The 20,147-nt window shown below is 42.9% G+C and overlaps 1 protein-coding gene across 1 annotated transcript in view; it reads left to right on the top strand.

The window, feature by feature from the left end:
• dnah5 (dynein, axonemal, heavy chain 5) overlaps positions 1 to 20,147 on the top strand; it is a gene marked incomplete at its 5' end in the record, with an annotated part of 130,147 nt that overhangs the window by 79,485 nt on the left and 30,515 nt on the right. The window contains 10 exons of the mRNA XM_080768878.1: positions 1,018 to 1,141; positions 1,720 to 1,827; positions 6,206 to 6,320; positions 6,831 to 7,007; positions 10,176 to 10,379; positions 12,759 to 12,938; positions 15,345 to 15,482; positions 16,974 to 17,109; positions 17,218 to 17,399; positions 19,105 to 19,239. Of these exons, the coding sequence (XP_080625004.1) occupies positions 1,018 to 1,141; positions 1,720 to 1,827; positions 6,206 to 6,320; positions 6,831 to 7,007; positions 10,176 to 10,379; positions 12,759 to 12,938; positions 15,345 to 15,482; positions 16,974 to 17,109; positions 17,218 to 17,399; positions 19,105 to 19,239 (1,499 nt within the window). The remainder of the gene's footprint in view (positions 1 to 1,017; positions 1,142 to 1,719; positions 1,828 to 6,205; positions 6,321 to 6,830; positions 7,008 to 10,175; positions 10,380 to 12,758; positions 12,939 to 15,344; positions 15,483 to 16,973; positions 17,110 to 17,217; positions 17,400 to 19,104; positions 19,240 to 20,147) is intronic.

Raw genomic sequence — 20,147 nt, 5'->3', positions numbered from 1 at the left:
CGGTCTGTGTCTCATAGGAGGGCTGTGGGCAGTTCAGAAACCGTCTTCCAGTGACATCATCGATGGGGAATACAAGCTAATAGAAACTGCAGGCTTTCTAGTCCTGAAAAGTTGCAATGCGAAATTATCTCACGATAATGAAAATCTAAACATTTTTGTAAAAAAATCTTGTTTAAAAAAAAATCGGCCTAATGATGATGTCACCGGAAGACGGATTCTAAACTGCCCACAGCCCTCCTATGAGACACAGACTGAGTAGGAAAAAATCGTGCCATTTTATCATGATTATTAGTGAGGACCTATTAGGTTGAAAAGTGGTGAAGTGGTCCTTTAAGTCTGAATTACACTTAGTTGTGCACAGGTGTCGCACACCGAAAATACCTAATCTACAAATTCACCATGCAGGGCGCTGCGATTCACTGTGAGCTTGTAAATCGGTTCCTATTGGTGCACGACACCCATGCACAATTAAGTATAAATCAGGCTTTTCAGCCAGCCACTAGCGAGTAAAATAACATCATTTTCCAAGTACAGTACGTCCTGTGCAATCTGACATTGTGTCCTTGAGATGGGAGTTTATTCCCCTGCTGCTCTCTATTGGTCTATCAAATCATAATGGCTTTTGATTATCGCAACCATCCGGTTGCTAGATTAGTTCATCTTGGTTCCAAAAAGTTATCTCAATTTACACAGTATTCTTCTTCCTCCGAATACTCATTCCATATGCGGTTAATTTAATCAGACACGGAAAACAAAATCATCCATAATGCTCCTCATAATCACTCAATCAACCCCGCTTGGAAAACAATCAAGTTTCAATTATAATTTGAATTGTAAGAGATTGGCTGTATAAGTGCTGGTTCATTTATATTCTAAATTGCCAATCTCTTTTCTGTCGCCTGAATTTTTTTCTCTCCTTTCTCTCATTCTTTCAAATGTCCTCCTTTCACCCACCCTCACCCTTTCCTCCCTCACTCTTGTCCATCCTCCCCCACGTATTCCTACTCGCCTCTCCAGTTTCGGAGCACTTTCTGTCTATCTATGATATTGACTGTTCCTCCCAGGTAAAAGGGGAGGTGGTCCAGTGCATGGGCTCCTTTCAGGATGGCGTCGCAGAGAAATGTGTTGACTACTTCCAGAGGTACCACAATGAGAACAGTATATATTTACACTTTATGTTTGCCATTTGAAACCGCTTAAGCCTGTTTGTTTTATTTTGTTTTAAGCAGGCATTGAGCAGATCTAGCTAATCTAGCTCACGACCATGTTTTTGTCATGCAAAAGCTGACGTACAGCAGAGCCAATTATGCATATAAGATAACATTAGGCTATTCTTGAGAATTTTGGCCTATATTAATGAGATGCCCAAAATAAGGAAAATGTCCACTATAAAGATAAGCTTTGTGTTTTGTTACCACCATTTTCAACCTTTATAATTTGAAGGACCACCAGTTTGATATGCATTTGGCCATTTCATGGATTTTACAGTGTAGACTGGCTTCCCACTATAGAGACAAATAAAATCAAAGGGTGATTTCTGAGTTACAGAATGGTCCTTTTGGTTTCATGCCCTTTTTTGCCGATGGGTTCCCAGATTGGTTGCATGCTAATTGCTAACTATACCCCTGAAGGACCTCCACGTTGAGAGCCACTGAGATGACCTGTATTCTGTATTGTCATATAGGGTACATAATCATGTGCAATCTGTTTTGAATTCAGATACCGGCGCCCGACTCACGTCACACCCAAGTCCTACCTGTCCTTCATCCAAGGCTATAAGGCCATCTATAAGGAGAAGAGATCTGAAGTACAGACTCTGGCCAACAGGTAAATACACTGTGTGATCACTACATCACTACGCCGCTTCTTAGATAGATGTATAGTTTTTGTGTCCTTTAGATTATCCTTCTCTCTAGAGCTACACACTAAATCCATATATTAATTTAACTTAAACCACTTAAAACCTATTCCAATTTTGTTGAAAATAGCTGACCTATACATGCACAGTGCATCACATCTCGTAGAGGTGCCATTTGTTGTCTCCACCAGGCCAAAGGCATGGGGAGAGAGTATGTTTTGCACTCCGTCCGTGTGTGTGTGTGTGTGTGTGTGTGTGTGTGCGTGTGCGTGTGCGTGCGTGTGCGTGCGTGTGCGCGCGTCCGTCTGTTACCAGCTTCACTCGTGTGAAGTGAGGGGAACAGATTCTGAGGCGCTCTGCGCTCTTATCATGCATCATCATACATCACATTCCGTGCTCAGCCAATCAAATCATCACAAAAGTCATTCCAAAATCACTTTTGGCGTCTTCACTTTTCTGCCCTCACTTTTATCTTCAATATCAGCCAATCAAATCATCGCTATGGGGTGATCAGCCAATCACAATGTTTGTGTTCACCCCCTTGTGGCGCCCCTCAAAAAAAAAGAAAAGCTCAAGAATGGAGTTAGGTGGTTTCTTCCGGACAGCAACGAATTATCCTCTTCAGATCATGAGGGGTCAGTTGTCACCATAATGTGTTGATGATGGCTAATAACATGCTACTGTCACCCCATCTGCTGCAGAGCCTCTCGTACTGTCGGAGGCCTTTTTGAAAATGGGCTAACCCATTATAAAGAAGGCAGACACAGCCTGAACTAAGCTTATCGACTCCTGTCAATGAAGGATGATCATGCCAGCTCTCCCTGGGCCAGGAATCAGGAATGCGTGCATGCATGGTGTCAGGAAGCTTCAGTTATGCAAAAGCAATTTTCACAATTTTCACAATTTATCAGTTGTTATCTAGATATAATATGATAGACTTGGGGAAATGGCTTTGGGAAATGAATAACCACCGGAGCCTTGGCTTGCTCCCTAGTATGTAGTTAACTCCTCCCATAACTATTCTCCACCAAGCTTTCAATTGTTTTTTCTTTTCTTTTTTCCCCCCCAGGCAATCATGAAAGATAGATCATGAGATTGTGTATTTGAACCTGCAGTTTTTGCACCACGTGCCTGTTCTAGGATGGGAGAAATGTTTCTATATTTAACCTTTGTTAACCTTAACACTGTAAATTCGACTGATGTGAGGAAAACCCCCCACAGTAAGTAAGAAGTCATGGGATCCAACGGTTCCCGAGCCGTGTGGCCCATAGGTCAAGAGCCTACTGTATGTCCTGTTTTCGTAGCAGGAGGAAGTTGATTGATTTACAAGTAGACCCCCTGGGCTACTATGTAGTATCGACCAAATAAAGCTCTTGATTCCGAGAGCCAAGCAAGGAGGTATTGAGTAGTACCAAACACAAGGCCACTGAGCTGGGTATTCTCATAAACGCTAAATATCAGCATTTTTTTTTGTAAAAAGAAAAGCGTTTTGTAATGCCAGGAGTTGAATAAGACCACCCTGTTAAACTCCCCCTATTTCTATAAACAAATGCAAAGATATTTATATCATAATATGCCTTTAATTTCACAATTAACAGTAGTACAGGCCCCAGAGCACCTTCCCCTTAACATGCCTGTTGATGTGCACTCAGGAGGCGCAGCAGGGGTAAATTACCGGTCCTTCACTGCAGAGTTTAGAAGCTGTATCGGGAGGGCGATTGATTTTTGCCACTGCGCTATAGTCTCTCAAGACAGACTGTTGACTTGCATCAAAGGAAAAGAGGGCGCCGTTTCTCCTTTATTTGCCGAAGGGTTCTCAGATTGCTAGTGTCTCCTACGGCTGGGGCGTTTCCTGTCAGCACTGTAGGGGGTGTTTAATGGGCACTGCATGGGGTGTTGACTGGGCTGAGTTGGCACTATACTGCATGACTAAATTGGGAGATAAAAAGAGTAAAGAATAATTGATTAATTAAAGGTTTTTATTGCAGTCTGTTTTGATTTGCTGTACCGCACTGTTGTGACGAAAAGAGAGCTGAGCCAGAAGGAAAAGCTCTCTGTCTACCAAGCAATCTTCGTTCCTACTCTCACCTATGGTCATGAAGTGTGGGTCATGACTGAAAGAATACAAGCGGCCGAAATGAGTTTTCTTCGGTTGGCATCTTCCCTAGAGATAGGATGAAAAGTTCAGTCACACGTGAGAGACTTATGTAGAGTCGCTTCTTCTTCGCTTGGAAAGGAGAGTGATTTGGGCATCTGATTAGGATGCCTCTCGTTCTTGGGCATCTTTTTATCAATCATTTACAAATGTACATAAATAATAGAGATTAATGTAAATATTGGTACAGCAATGTAATCACTAGCCATGGTTAAACAACGTCCAGTTTCAGACCTTATTGCCTCCACATAGTGTCCAGTTGTAGGATTCAAAATGTCAAATGATCCCCTCAAGCATCCTATGTCTCCTGCTGAAGATAAACACAGAGCTGAGAAGGTCAGGGATGCGTCAGACTGAGCAGTATGCTACGCAGAGCTCTACGTCACACAGACAGAAAGAGTAGTGTACTTACCTCTTTGTTCACATTCATTACAATGAAAACCTGCATTGGCAACTAAATCTTGATCAATCTAAATATGTATTGACATATTTAGATTGATCAAGATTTAGTTTAGTTTTTAGTTTTTTGAGTGGCACTATCCCCTCCTATGCCCATTTTTGTCTGTTTGTGTGTACCCCATAGCGATTATTTGATTGGCTCAGCACCCCATATCGATGATTTGATTGGCTGAGCAAAGGTATTGAGGATAAAAAAGTAAAAAGTGATGACAGAAAATTGAGGGCGACACAAGTGATTAGCCTTGAGGACTTGAGGATAAAAAGTGGACGCCAATTGTGATTGGCCAGAATGTGATGTATGATGACAAGAGCGCCCCTTACTTCACACAGGTGAGATTTTTTTAGATAGCAAGTGTAGAGAGAGAGAGATACCGTAAACCGAGGGCAGAGGCAGGTGAGACATGCTGGGAATCGGATTCAAAATCGCTCCTTGTGACTCACAGTGAGAAAGTGTTCTGTGCACTGGCTGCCTGGCTGGCAATACATATTTTCACATCTTATTTTCGTATGTTATGAACATCATTGAGGTTAGTATGCAGCGATGTATTATCAGAAAAGTACACAGACTATTTTAGTGCCTGACTGTGTTGACTATAGCTATTTTATATAAACATGGCAGCACCCATGACTGCCGACATCCCAGAAGGTGATGATGTTTCAGCTGTTTTTAATTAATGTTCTATACCTATTATTAAATAAAGCTGTAGAAATGAAATTGGAAGGATCGAGCATTCAATTGAAATACCATTATGCAGTTTGCTTTGTTTACTTATATGCTATAGCAAGTATTGCCAGCTGGTGTGACACTTAAGGCCTATTCATAGTCTGGATTTTCGGTGGTGAGGTGACCACCGCTCTGGTGGTGAGCTGACCACCGGAGCTGAAATAGGGATGAAAGGGCTGGAGCGGTGGCGGTGGTTTGCTCTTCACCGTGGCTCGTGATGTCATGTTGTAGTTCGGTGATCACCTAACCACCGAAAATCCAGCATTTACACTTCACTTCATCTCAGGGCAGAGGTGTTGGCCAGTGTAACATCCAACTCTGCATAGGAGAGTGGCCTCAGAGGTTATACTTTATATTTATTTATTATAGACAAGAAACCCCATGTCAATATCCTGTCGGCTGTTTACATTTTCTTCACCCAGAAGAAGATCCCAGTGATTGAAACGTTGAATCAATAATTATAAACCAGTGGAGCTGAGTTTTTCATACCAGTGTTGCAGACTCTATTTCTTCGTCTTGTACTGCCATTTGTCCAACTAGAGTGGAGGTGCATGCTCTATTACCTTTGTTACTTACAAGGTAACCATGGTTATTTAAGTGATAACCGTAGGAACACGCCTTCCAGGTGTGAGACAACAGAACAACTATAAACTCCCATATAAATGATATTAGATATTAGACGTCATTGCGCCAAGGCTTCGCCTGGGGTATGTGCGACGCGGTGACGTCTCGAGCTCATTCGTAGATGATACTTTCTTCTGCTGAGCTCGTCACCGCGTCACACATACCCCAGGCAAAGCCTGGACGCGATGACGTCACAAGGCATAAACCCATCTAATATCATTTTTATGGCAGTTTGTAGTTGTTCTGTTGTCTCACGCCTGGAAGGCGTGTTCCTACAGTGAATTACTGAGCGAATTAAACTTAAAATAACCTAAGAAACAGTTACATACAGATTTCCTACACGTCTACGTTATCACATTGAATCTAATGAATTCCATTCATCCAGGATGAACACTGGTCTCCAGAAGCTGAAGGAGGCATCGGAGTCAGTAGCACTACTCAGTAAAGAGCTGGAGATCAAAGAGAAGGAGCTACAGGTTGCCAATGACAAGGCTGACATGGTAGGTCGGGCGAACAAGATTATGAACATAATATGAGCGTGTACATATGAGCAACGTGTGCATAATGGTGTGCGTGCTCAATTTTTTTTTCCAGTTATTTGGTTTATGTGTCTGTCTACCATGATCCATTTAATACCTTTCAATCATGAAGTATTACTAATCCACCGAATGAACACTGGCAGCTCCTGCAGTATTTCTCCAGCCATGCATGAGCTAAATGTCCTTGAGCAAGACACTTTAACCCCTAACTGCTTCCGATGAGCAGGTTGGTTTCCTCCTCATGAAGTGTGTACTATGTAAAATACTGTCACCCGTGTGTGTGTGTGTGTGTGTGTGTGTGTGTGTGTGTGCATATTTTAAGCACATGTAAGTGCTCATGCATAATATCTGACATTACATATTATGTAGCCGCGGCCCGCGGGACAACGCTCCACACGTCTCAGACTCTTGGACCCACTGAAAAATCTGTCATTAATTTGTGCATTGTGTTGGTGTGTGTCCAATATGTAGGTGCTTAAGGAGGTCACAGTAAAAGCCCAGGCAGCGGAGCGAGTGAAGGTGGAGGTCCAGAAAGTGAAGGACAAGGCCCAGACCATCGTAGACAGCATCTCAGCTGATAAGGCCATAGCTGAGGAGAAACTAGAAGCTGCCAAGCCTGCGCTCCAGGAAGCAGAGAATGCACTGCAGGTATAAGGGTGGTGGGGATTGCAAACTGCTTTAAAGCACCCGAAGGTGTGCAACGGCTGAATCTGCATGTCTTAATAGGAACTTGCCTGAACATACAGTATGTGACTATTTCTGATACAGAGACAGTCATGGCGGCAAGACTAACTGTTCAGGAGAGGAGAAATCTGTTTTTTTTTTTTTTTACTTTTTATCCAAAATGAGTTAATGGCACAGGCAGTCTCTTCACATAATAGAGCATGACTGAAATAAATGTCAATTTGAAGCTATGATTCCCTGCTTTCATATGACATGAAAAATTGTTTGTGTTTGTGTGAGTCGTGAGGCTGTCACACAATAGTCAACCTTTTCTTTTGTTTTTCGCTTTCCTGACTTCAGTCTCTTCCCATGTTTGTGTGTCTTCCCTCATATATCTTTCTCACACTCTCTCTCACTCTGGTTTGTGTTCAATCAGGAACACTGCTGGAAGGCCTTGTCTCTTGCTGTGTGTATGTGTGAAGTCAGCATGGTGTTGCCTAAAGCACTTCCTGTGTGTGTGTGTGTGTGTGTGTGTGTGTGTGTGTGTGTGTGTGTGTGTGTGTGTGTGTGGTGTGTGGCAGACAGACAGACAGACAGACAGACAGACAGACAGACATTGTAGATATGTGTGCACTGTTGCTGGATGTTGTGATGTAAATACAGCAGGTGTGAGGATCACTCATCACTGATAACTGATTGCAGACCTCCTGGTGGGCGTGTGCTTCCTACATTCATGTCATAACTTCCAGCGTCTCTTTATCACACCAATCTGTCGTTTCAAATTGAGAGGGAAAAAAGTGTTTTGCACCACACCAGAAAAGGCCATACATCTGTATGCATTTATTTTGAGCGTGATTATGAATCCCACCAACGTGTCTATAGGATAGACCCGTCTTGGCTCCCAGACCCGGGCAGGCATAGTTTTACTGAGGTTAGGGTTAAGGGTTAAGATTCGGTTTAGGTAAATAGTTTAATAAGAACTGTCAATCACAGCGACTACTGACTACAATCACAGCAGGGTTTGTCTAGAACTGCAGTGGGATGAATGAGCACGCCACACTGACACACAGGAAGTCAACATTGTAGATGGCTAATAGCTGTGAGTTGAAGTGACATCCATTTGATTATTTCGCAGAAAGTACTATTGGACAGAGATGTGTAAAGAAAGAGAGAAATAAGAGTGACACGTTTGTGAGTTTGTAGATTGGCTATTTGTGTGTGTGTGTGTGTGTGTGTGTGTGTGTGTGTGTGTGTGTGTGTGTGTGTGTGTGTGTGTGTGTGTGTGTGTGTGCACGTGTGGGGGTGTCTTTCAACTTTTCAAGGCAACAAAATGAATCTCAATGGTACGGTCGTCTTACAATCTCGCTTCATGGTTTTGTCTGTAATCAGTCCCTCTAGGTCTTTCTCTGTGAGTCTCTCTTTCTAAGACCCCTTTGTTTCAACTCCTGCCTCGTTTAAATCAACACAGAAGCTCCCAAATATTAGGCCAGTCAATCTAAGCTAAAATGGGGCGTGACCCAAAAGAAATTGCAATAGTAATCGTTTATATTATCCTTGAGGTCATCCAAATAACATATTAAAAATAGAGTATTATATAAATTGTGGATCAAGGTAAATTCAAGGGTTGAAAGTTGGGGTACCATTAAAAACCTGTATAAGGCAAACATTTCAAATTTTAATTATGGTTTAAGTAGCATGTGTCAAACTAGGGGTTATTCATGATTCTGAATCAATTGCAAGCATTCATTTTACATGAAAAACACTCCTTTGCCTAAAAATGAACATAGCTGTCGTCACAGCGACAGTGTTTTTCGTGCAAAACTAATGCAAATATATTTTTCTTGTATTTTTGTATTTGTATTTTTGTTCTACTTTCTTTCCTAAAATTATCTGCTCAAATTTCTGTCCCGCTTGCAATTTGTCATCGCCTGTGTTTTATCTCATCTCCTTGTCTCTTCCTATGTACCGGTAAATCTTCTTGTCCTTCCAGCACTTTTTCCATTGACCTCTCAGTCATCAGTCAGTGTACTATATGTGTCCCCAGGGGGTCCTTACCCTGTGCAAACTCATCTACTGCAGGACACTCTCTTAGATAGGCCCTGCATTAGCACTGCAGCCACCTATTCATTCTCAATATTATAAAATGGAACAGACAATTTAACACAAAACTAGTCTCTTAATCATATTAGCCAGAATGCTCTTCACTGTAATCTTGACTGGGAAGTCATGACGAAACCATATCTATCCATAACACATTGAAGTTATCCATTGTGTAATATAATAACTTTCTACTGCTACTCTATGCATGAAGGGTTTTGGTTCGAATACAAAAATTGGGTGAATCTTGTTGCTAATCGCTAGTAACGCTGTGGCACTCCACGCATTGCTCTGCTATAGCCACGATAAACCATGCATAGCCTCTTGTGTATTATTATTAAAATGCAACCTCAGTCTTTTCAGAGGAAAACAGAGTATTATTGTAGCTCAACTATTCTGGATGATGCCCGAATCTCTATTTAAACAGTTTGATCCTATTTTATACTTAATTTGTCTTGAGATCTTAAGAAATATGATAGCACTCTGTCCTTTATGCCAAAGTGGGGTCCCTAGACCCCGCTTTGAGCTTGTAAATCTGCTATTTTCGAAAAATCTTGTTACGTGCCACGTGGTAGGTGTCTGAGATTTCTCTGTATTCCTTTCACAAAAGGTGAACGATTTGGAACAAAAGTCTTGTCCATGGCACAAAATATTTAGAGATGGGGTTCTGTGGCCCTCATCATGTCTCTCTGTTCTCTCCTCAGACCATCAAGCCTCTCCTCATCATGTCTCTCTGTTCTCTCCTCAGACCATCAAGCCTCTCCTCATCATGTCTCTCTGTTCTCTCCTCAGACCATCAAGCCTCTCCTCATCATGTCTCTCTGTTCTCTCCTCAGACCATCAAGCCTCTCCTCATCATGTCTCTCTGTTCTCTCCTCAGACCATCAAGCCTCTCCTCATCATGTCTCTCTGTTCTCTCCTCAGACCATCAAGCCTCTCCTCATCATGTCTCTCTGTTCTCTCCTCAGACCATCAAGCCTCTCCTCATCATGTCTCTCTGTTCTCTCCTCAGACCATCAAGCCTCTCCTCATCATGTCTCTCTGTTCTCTCCTCAGACCATCAAGCCGTCGGACATCGCCACGGTGCGCACGCTGGGCCGCCCGCCGCACCTCATCATGCGCATCATGGACTGCGTGCTGCTGCTCTTCCAGAGGAGGCTGAACCCGGTGAAGAGTGACCCGGAGAAGAACTGCACCACACCCTCCTGGCATGAGTCCCTCAAGCTCATGACCGCTGGAAACTTCTTGGGAAATCTGCAGGTACACACACGCACGCACACACGTACCAGCATCAACTAAGATGTTGAACGAGGCTCTGAAACAGCAGTGACTTTGAAAGGTTAGATTAACCATACTATGTGTGCACTTGTGTAATGTTGTGTCCCCCTCTGTTATACATGTATTTTATGTTTTGTTTGTCACTGATGTTTTGTGTGTGGCTGCATCAGGGGTGAAAGCCCAAGACAAATTTCCCTTGTGGACAATAAAGTTTACCTTGAGCTTCAAAATGTTTTTTTTATACAAATGGGACATTCTGCATAGTGAGTACTTTCGCCTTTCAATACTTTTAAGTACAGTTTGATGCCAATACCTTTGTACTTTTACGCAAATGCATTTTGAATTCCGGACTTCTACTTGTAGCAGAGTAGTTTTACATTGCGGTATTGATACTTTTACTTAAGTAAAACAAGTGAGTACTTTTCCCACCACTGCCGATATGAAATATTAAATTGTGAGTAAATGCAGTGGAAATGGAAAGACATGAGCTGCAGCAGAGCCCCTCTGGCAAGACTCCCTCTGGCTCAGAACCGCTCACAGACGCTTCCTGATTACCCTAAGGGTGTTCCTAACCACTTGAACCCCAGCAGCCCTATACTGGGACAAACATTCGGTAAAAACATAGATGCAAGAGCTTGTAGATTGGCAATTTTTGGGCCAAAAAGAAAAGAAAAAAAGGAGCGGGCCAAGTATAGACCCCTGGGTAACTCCGGTCATTGAAGTACATAGGGTTTAAGTGGTTAAATGTGTGTGTCAACTATAGGCAAATTTAATTTATTTTCATCATGTCCATCACTGCCTGTCTCTTTCTGCTATCTCTGTCTCTCAAGCTCGCCACCCCTCACAGGTCCAGCTGTCTCTCTGTCCCTGTAACCAGTAAGACGCGCAAACGCGGGAAGCAAACGCAGCTCGTACATATTTGGGTTTTTTTAAGTTATTTTTTTTTAAGTTAAGTTATTTTTAAGTTAAGTTTTTAACTTAGCCATAACCATACCAGTAAGACGCGCAAACGCGGGAAGCGAACGCAGCTGAGACCCTGCAGATCATGTCTGTCTGTCTGTCTGTGTGTCTGTCCCGCTGTTACTGTATATGTGGACCTGGCCCCTTTTGTGCCCATATATGGAGCTGAGTGGACCTGGCCCCTTTTGTGCCCATATATGGAGCTGAGTGGACCTGGCCCCTTTTGTGCCCATATATGGAGCTGAGTGGACCTGGCCCCTTTTGTGCCCATATATGGAGCTGAGTGATTGCTGATGCAACACACTCCATATTTGGATAGCGGGACAGACACACAGACAGACACACACACACACACACACACACACACACACACACACACACACACACACACACACACACACACACACACACACACACACACACACAGACAGACATGATCTGCTAGGTCTCATAGTAAGTGCTCACTGCATTCGCAATCACTGCGTTCGCAATAAGGAGTCCCCAAAGCAGCTATATGTCCAAATATGGAGTGTGTTGCATCAATCACAAACAAATCACTCAGCTCCATATATGGGCACAAAGGGGACACACACACACAGACAGACTCACAGACATGATCTGCTAGGTCTCATAGTAAGTGCTCACTGCGTTCGCAATCAACCACCACAACCAGTAAGACGCGCAAACGCGGGAAGCGAACGCAGCTCGTACATATTTGGGTTTTTTTAAGATTTATTTTTAAGTTATTATTTTTTTAAGTTAAGTTATTTTTAAGTTAAGTTTTTAACTTAGCCATAACCATATAAGGAGTCCCCAAAGCAGCTATACGTCCAAATATGGAGTGTGTTGCATCAATCACAAACAAATCACTCAGCTCCATATATGGGCACAAAGGGGGGACACACACACGGACACACACACAGACACACAGACATGATCTGCTAGGTCTCATAGTAAGTGCTCAATGCGTTCGCAACTATACACAGCAAAGTCTTCAGTGTCCATTTTGGACATTTTTCTGTGGCTCCATTGTTATCCCCCTGGCTCCTTCCCCACAACACTCTTCTCGCCCGAGCTCATCCATTATCTTATCTTGTGTCAGGATTTCAGTCACCTATAGCTGTCTCCATTCTCTCACTTCTCTAACCCCTTTACTGCTCCTTTACCTTATTTTCTCAGGAGCCACTCTCTCTCTCTCTCTCTCTCTCTCTCTCTGGCTTGATCTAGTCTTCTAGATAGCAGGTGTGGTGGATATACTGTCATTTGAAGAAGCACTGATTTATTTCAACCACCCCCTCTCTCATTTTCGTTCTCTCCCCATCTGTCTAATTCAACTCACCATCCCCTCTCCATTGCTCCCTCTTTTTGTACCCTTCCATCCCTCTCTCACCACCCTCACAGCAATTCCCCAAAGACACCATTAACGAGGAGGTGGTGGAGCTGCTGATGCCCTACTTCGATATGCCAGACTACAACGCAGAGACAGCCAAGCGTGTCTGTGGCAACGTGGCTGGACTGGCCTCCTGGACCAAAGCTATGGCGTCCTTCTTCTCTATTAACAAGGAGGTGCTACCCTTAAAGGTAGAGTGAGTCCGTCTCTGTCCTTCCCTCCGTCCATCTCTGGAAAGATCTCTAAAACCAATGGGTGGATTGGTATGAAACGTGCTGCTATATTCTCGTGCCACAGAGCAGGAATGAATGAACCACTGTAAAGCGATTTGAGCACTTGGAAAAGAGCTATAAAAATTCAATTCATTATTGAACTGTAACCATTCCGACCCCATGATATTGCCTCAGACGATATCTCATAAACTGGCTGGCGCAGATTGCAGGGTGAGCCCTGCTGATTCTGGTGATGCCATGGTTGTTCCGTTAATAGTGCCTCCCTTCGGCCAACATTTCCAGACGGAGCAGCATGGCCTTTAGGGGCTGCTAGCTGGGCTTTTAGATTATTAGGCGGTGTGTCCAGAGCGTTAGCAAGTTCTCTAACGCCCTGCCAAAATTCCACTGCCGTGCTACTTCGCTACTTACCGAGTGTTGTTGAAAATCTATCCTCCAGGGTGGGAAGCCTCTCAGGACCACCGTCTCTATATAATATAGAGGCTTCCCACCCTGGAGAATACACTTTCAACAACACAAAAAAGCCTTTGTTTTGGTGAGTAGCAAAGTAGTTTTATATATATATATATATAGTAGTATATTTTTTGTTCTCGCACGACAGTGAATTTTTTTTGTCCGTGTGCAGCAGAGGTGCGCCTGGCAGGGCGTTAGAGAGAACTCGCCCGGGGCTAGTGTCCTCCCAACATGTTTTTTGAGCGGTGTACACCGCTCCAATGACTGGCTTTGTGTGTCCCTACAGTATGTGTCAATGTCCCCAATGCTCCATGTACATTATGTTGGTTTGGGGTATGGACTGCAGTACCACTGGATGACCTAAAGTGGCACTGTTGAGCAGACTATAGGCCCATTCACACTGAGCACTATAAAAATAAAAGTATAACTAACAATACAACTGTACTGTACTGTACTGTACTGTACTGGTAGGTTATATATATTTTTAACAATGCCTGTATGAATTTACCATGAGTTTTGCTTGTCTAGTGTGCTTTGTAGCATATTTTTACTACACAGTACAAATAAACAAAACCAATAAACCATCAGTGTATTTGAACTATGGGAGTTAAATTAACATTGCAGGTCATTTGTAAGTGATATTTTTTGGTTAAACCAAAACGTTTTTTTTGTTTTTGTTTTTTATTAAAAGGTTAAAACACTATATTCAGATAGTAATCATTGCTATAGAGTGTTTGTTCAGTAACAGGGGTCTCCCTGTCTCTGACTGCATTCTCTATCCTGATTGGATACAATTGGTGTTTCAGTTTTTGAAAAAGCATTTTCTGTTTAATAAACAGCTGGAGAGACAGGGAGACCTAAGCAATGACTATTATTTGAATACTCTATAGCTTTATAACACTTATTTTAACCAAAGGAAATCACTTACACTACCTTTAAAGTAACACTACAGCGTAGCAAAGGTGTGTTGAAAGATAAAAGAAAAAGTGCTTTTATAATAATGCTCAAATAATTTCCATTTCCTCTCTTTCTTGTGTTTTGCAGGATTTGTCTGCATATTTATTGATTCTTTTCAAATTGCTTCCTATGTTTCATTACCCCCTCTCTCTTTTCACCTTTTCATTTCAACCTCCCTCCACGTCTTTTTCTCCCTGACCATCTATTCTGGGGGAACATTGGCCAAAAATAGCAGGCTCAGGTCGCGTTGTGATGTGTTCTGAGCTTGTAGATCTTGCTGTCCTGTTTCTCTGGGAAAGCTCCTTGAAGCTCTTCTGACCTTTTCCCACAACATGGAACACAAACTGGCACATCGATTTTCTCCGGTTTACAGCTCAGCAGTGGCTCTCCCTTAAACGACAGAGAGAGAGAGAGAGAGAGAGTCTCCTCTCAACTAACACATAATTAATACTTCATGAATACTTAAGGTCGCTTCGGACGTACACACAAAGCATAATTTTAAATATGTTTAAACCTCCCAAAATGCTTCCTCCACAGTCCCAGCTTGACTCCGAATACCCTCCCGTGCTCCATTCCTATTCCTACTTCCCAATTTCCATCGTCTCTACATAAGATTTTCTTCTTTTCTCAAAACCATTCCCTCCCATGACAGTGTTCTCAGAGGCTGTAGTCACTGTCAGCCTGCACTTACTCAGACTTATTACTAAATTGTACACGCATGTGAATCATCTTGATAATTCACAAGAATATCTCATCAGCCTGTCAACGATATCTCTCACCACTTGTGAAGTCGATCCTCTCTTGGTTCCATCTCTCTCGCTCTCTCTCTCTCTCTCTCTCTCTCTCTCTCTCTCTCTCTCTCTCTCTGTGTCTCTGTCTGTCTTTTAACCATCCACTTTTGGTGTGACATAGAGATGAAACTCAAAGCTCTCCTTTTGCTGTCGGTCTTCCCCTCAGGCTAACCTGGCTGTGCAGCAGAACCGCCTGGCTCTAGCTAATTTCGACCTGCAGACAGCCCAAGCTGAGCTGGATGCCAAACAGGCAGAGCTGGATGTGGTTCAAACAGAGTATGAGCAGGCCATGATGGAGAAACAGGTATATACTCTTGTCAGAATGGCACGTGTGTTCACCCTCAAAATGCACTGGCCTGTGAAACAGGGTTTAGATCGTATGATGTTGAAGCTGTGCTTTAAAGCCATTATTTTTTAACCATGGCACAGTTCTTCAACGTGCCTCTTCTCAGTAAACACTGACCAGTGACCAGGATTACACACCCACTATAATTGGTGGAATCAGAAAAATTGGTCAGGAGGTGCACGCACATCCCAGGGTAAATTCAACGGGTGCTCGAACAAAAAAGAACAGACTGAAAAACGAAGAATAAGTCTGCACACCGTTTTGAAAGCTCCCCAAAAACTTTGGAATCAGAAAAATAAAATAAAATAAAACCTTTTATATATTATTTTATTTTACATATTTTATTACTGCTACTATTATTCGGACACCAGTGCCGTTCAAATGCTTAATTGCAGATTATTTGCTTAATTTGAGATTCTGAAAGTTAGAATTGCAAGCATGTACATTATAATTTCCCTATTTACTTTTTACTGCTAACATTTTGCTTTCTGGGGATTATCTGAAAATGTTATGTATTATGTAAAGTACTTTTGCGTGAGAACAGATAAGCTGTCTTTCAGGTAGGATTATCCACCTGGTCCCATTGGTATTCAGAAAATGTGATCATGCACTTTCAACATCCCGAAACAAAATGCAGAATTATACGTAAAATGCTAAATTATATAAATAAAAATATTAATAATAGTATCTAAAGATTCTGAACAACTGCGTGTGTGCGTGCGTACATGTGTGTAGTGTACTGTATGTGCATGTTTTCACCTTTCAGTACTTCTTGATGTTTGACGTTGTTGTTCTATGACAACATCAAAATAGAACAGTGTGTGTGCATCGATGTTTTCTGAATAGTAAATTCAGTAAACCATCTGTATGATCACAGTCAAAATAGTCTGCTAGCATTTGTGATCCAGGCAGGGGGCATTCAAGGCTTTGATCAGCTCCTCATTCTCACAAAATCTACACCAGACTAGTGTTGATGGAACATTGATTTGATATATTGTCTGTGAGATTCTAAAGGCATAATAAATGCCTTACGTGGTGCAAACTCTCTTCTAGGATCTAAAGGGTTACTTTTCATGAAATAGGAAAAAGCAATTGGGGTTCCAATGGATCCAATGTAGAACTGTTATTTTGTCACAAGCTCTTAATAATATTTTAATTTATTCAATATTTATAAAACCTACAAACACACTTTCACTTGTACTAATACAGATCATGCCGTGAGCTTGTCGATTGACTGTTTCTTTTGATTTCTTTTGATCTCTTGCATGACAAAGTAGGAGTAGGGCATTCATCTAGTAAAAAACATAAAGATGAGAGCTTTCTGTCCGACAGTGACAACATTAACAAATCTACACAAAATATGTTGGGTGTACAGAGGAACGGGACTGCACATGCTACGAGACACCTACTGTACAGATCAGCTGACTGAGGTCGTGTACTCTTCCTCAGACCCTGTTGGAGGACGCTGAGCGCTGTAGACATAAGATGCAGACGGCGTCTAGTCTGATCAGTGGTCTGGCCGGAGAGAAGGAAAGGTGGACGGAGCAGAGCAAAGAGTTTGCTGCACAGACCAAACGGCTCGTTGGTGAGTCTTAGTACTGGTTTCAGGACACTTTCTTTTCAATCGACTCATCATCGTTCAATATATTCAACTACTGAAGAACTTTTTCTTCTTCTTTTTTCTCCATGCCAGGTGATGTCCTTTTAGCCACGGCGTTCCTGTCCTATTCGGGCCCTTTCAACCAGGAGTTCCGTAACCTCCTGCTGAGCGACTGGCAGCGGGAGCTGAAGATGCGCCACATTCCTTTTGGCAACAACCTCAACCTGACCGAGCTGCTCATTGATGCCCCCACTGTCAGCGAGTGGACCCTACAGGTCAGACATAGAGCTGCTCATTGATGCCCCCACTGTCAGCGAGTGGACCCTACAGGTCAGACATAGAGCTGCTCATTGATGCCCCCACTGTCAGCGAGTGGACCCTACAGGTCAGACATAGAGCTGCTCATTGATGCCCCCACTGTCAGCGAGTGGACCCTACAGGTCAGACATAGAGCTGCTCATTGATGCCCCCACTGTCAGTGAGTGGACCCTACAGGTCAGACATAGAGCTGCTCATTGATGCCCCCACTGTCAGCGAGTGGACCCTACAGGTCAGACATAGAGCTGCTCATTGATGCCCCCACTGTCAGCGAGTGGACCCTACAGGTCAGACATAGAGCTGCTCATTGATGCCCCCACTGTCAGCGAGTGGACCCTACAGGTCAGACATAGAGCTGCTCATTGATGCCCCCACTGTCAGGGAGTGGACCCTACAGGTCACACATAGAGCTGCTCATTGATGCCCCCACTGTCAGCGAGTGGACCCTACAGGTCAGGCATAGAGCTGCTCATTGATGCCCCCTACAGGTCAGACATAGAGCTGCTCATTGATGCCCCCTACAGGTCAGTCATAGAGCTGCTCATTGATGCCCCCACTGTCAGCGAGTGGACCCTACAGGTCAGACATAGAGCTGCTCATTGATGCCCCCACTGTCAGCGAGTGGACCCTACAGGTCAGACATAGAGCTGCTCATTGATGCCCCCACTGTCAGCGAGTGGACCCTACAGGTCAGACATAGAGCTGCTCATTGATGCCCCCACTGTCAGCGAGTGGACCCTACAGGTCAGACATAGAGCTGCTCATTGATGCCCCCTACAGGTCACACATAGAGCTGCTCATTGATGCCCCCACTGTCAGCGAGTGGACCCTACAGGTCAGACATAGCCTACTGAATACCAGTGGTGTAAAGTATGTACCGGTAACTAAGTACATTTACTCAAGTACTATACTTAAGTACAGTTTAGAGTATTCTTTTCTTTACTGGAGTGTTTCCGACATTTTACTTCTACTCCACTACATCTCTGAGGAAAATATTGTATTTTTACTCCACTACAATTATTTGAAAACTTAAATACTTTTGATTATCATTACAAAACATACATTAACCACTATTTCTAAATTGCAGTATTGATACATTAATAAAGTACAAAATATGAGTTTTCCACCTACTAAAAACAGCAGCAGAAGATAAATTATTGATCCCGTGCACGCATATACAGTAGACGTGAAAGGGGTCTTCAGCCCCTGCCCCTTTGACCGTCTGTGAAAAGCATCCTCTCCAAACCATGAATGCAGCAATTACTATGGTGACAAAAACTGTAAATGCCCCCTCTCAATGCTGTACTAGAAGGCAGCATTCAAGAGAATTGCCCCTCTCCTGAACTGGAATGCAGCATTTTATGTTGAAAGAATTGTCTCTGTGTCTGTAGCCTACTAGAAATCCATGCCGTGCTGTAGCCTATACTGATGATCTGCAGTAAAAATGTCTCAATTTAGCGCAGTGCCATGCAGTACGCGCACACAGAGTTATAGCCAATTTGCGATACCGCAGCGCAACGACGTATACACAATCGAAACCTGGCCTGCTAATTTGCTAATTAAAAGCATGGCCCACCAATGCATATAAAAATGGGGGTCCTTGAAATTGGCCTACATTGCCTGTAATATCATGGAATGTAATAACACCTCTCTCTTTCACAGGGTCTCCCCAATGATGACCTGTCCATTCAGAATGGCATCATTGTCACCAAGGCTGCCCGCTTCCCGCTCCTCATCGACCCCCAGAACCAAGGCAAGATCTGGATCAAGAACAAAGAGGCCAGGAGTGAACTGCAGGTTTGATTTGTTTGCACACAAATGTGGTTGCAATCTGAAATATCACTCAGAACAATTTGAGTGTTGCCCACCTCTCTGTGTCACAGACCTGTACTGTATTGAGTCAGTGTCTCACTGAGATATGCAGTGTGTTTCTAACCACCTTTCTCATCTCCTTTATGCTATCTAATATCTAGTAGTGATTCCATACTAATAAAAGGGTTAAACAAGGCATGAAATAGATTTTTGTGTGTGTATGAGTCCTGTGTGACTGAATAATGAAGCAATCTCTCTTTCGTCATTGTTACATAACATCCCCTAGAACAGAATATTGAGCTTTGTGCGACACTTTATTATTTTCTTTGCCTTTTCACTTCCACTGCCTGGGAGAAAGTATTTTTTACATGGTCTCTATGGTCTCTTTCTCCTACAGTAAAAGCCTTTCTTTGTCCAAAAGTCTTTCCCTGTGCCCAGGCAATAATTTAAAACATATTGTACACATTTGCATCACTATCCATTTTGCATGCATAGTGAGAGGTCACTGGCCTTGTTACAGGAAATGTCTAGCTGGCTGGATGGATTGATTGTAGTATTTAATATTTGGACTATTCCAAGATCGAGGGCTTGCCTGGTTACCAATCACACAATCTCAGAAGCAGTGAGTTTATATATTCCTCCCTTTGAGACCTCATCAGGCAGTCATATACTGTAAAGCCCCACTGAAAACACTCTTTGGTTAAAGGGAGAATGAAACTCATTGTCTCCCCTATACATAGTAATACAGTCAAGCCCCTAGCAGGGACCTTATTCTATACATTTATGGAAGGTTGATTGTTATTGCTTAAACATGTAACTTTATAATTTTACGTGACATAATATGCTACATTGTTAATTAGTCATGAGCATCTTTCTCCATTATGCGTCAAGCT

Source organism: Protomyctophum bolini (genome assembly GCF_963924005.1).
Source record: "Protomyctophum bolini genome assembly, chromosome: 7".
In the NCBI taxonomy this organism is placed as follows: Eukaryota; Metazoa; Chordata; class Actinopteri; order Myctophiformes; family Myctophidae; genus Protomyctophum; species Protomyctophum bolini.
The sequence above is the reverse complement of the archived record's forward strand: the minus strand, read 5'-3'. Positions and strand labels throughout refer to the sequence as shown.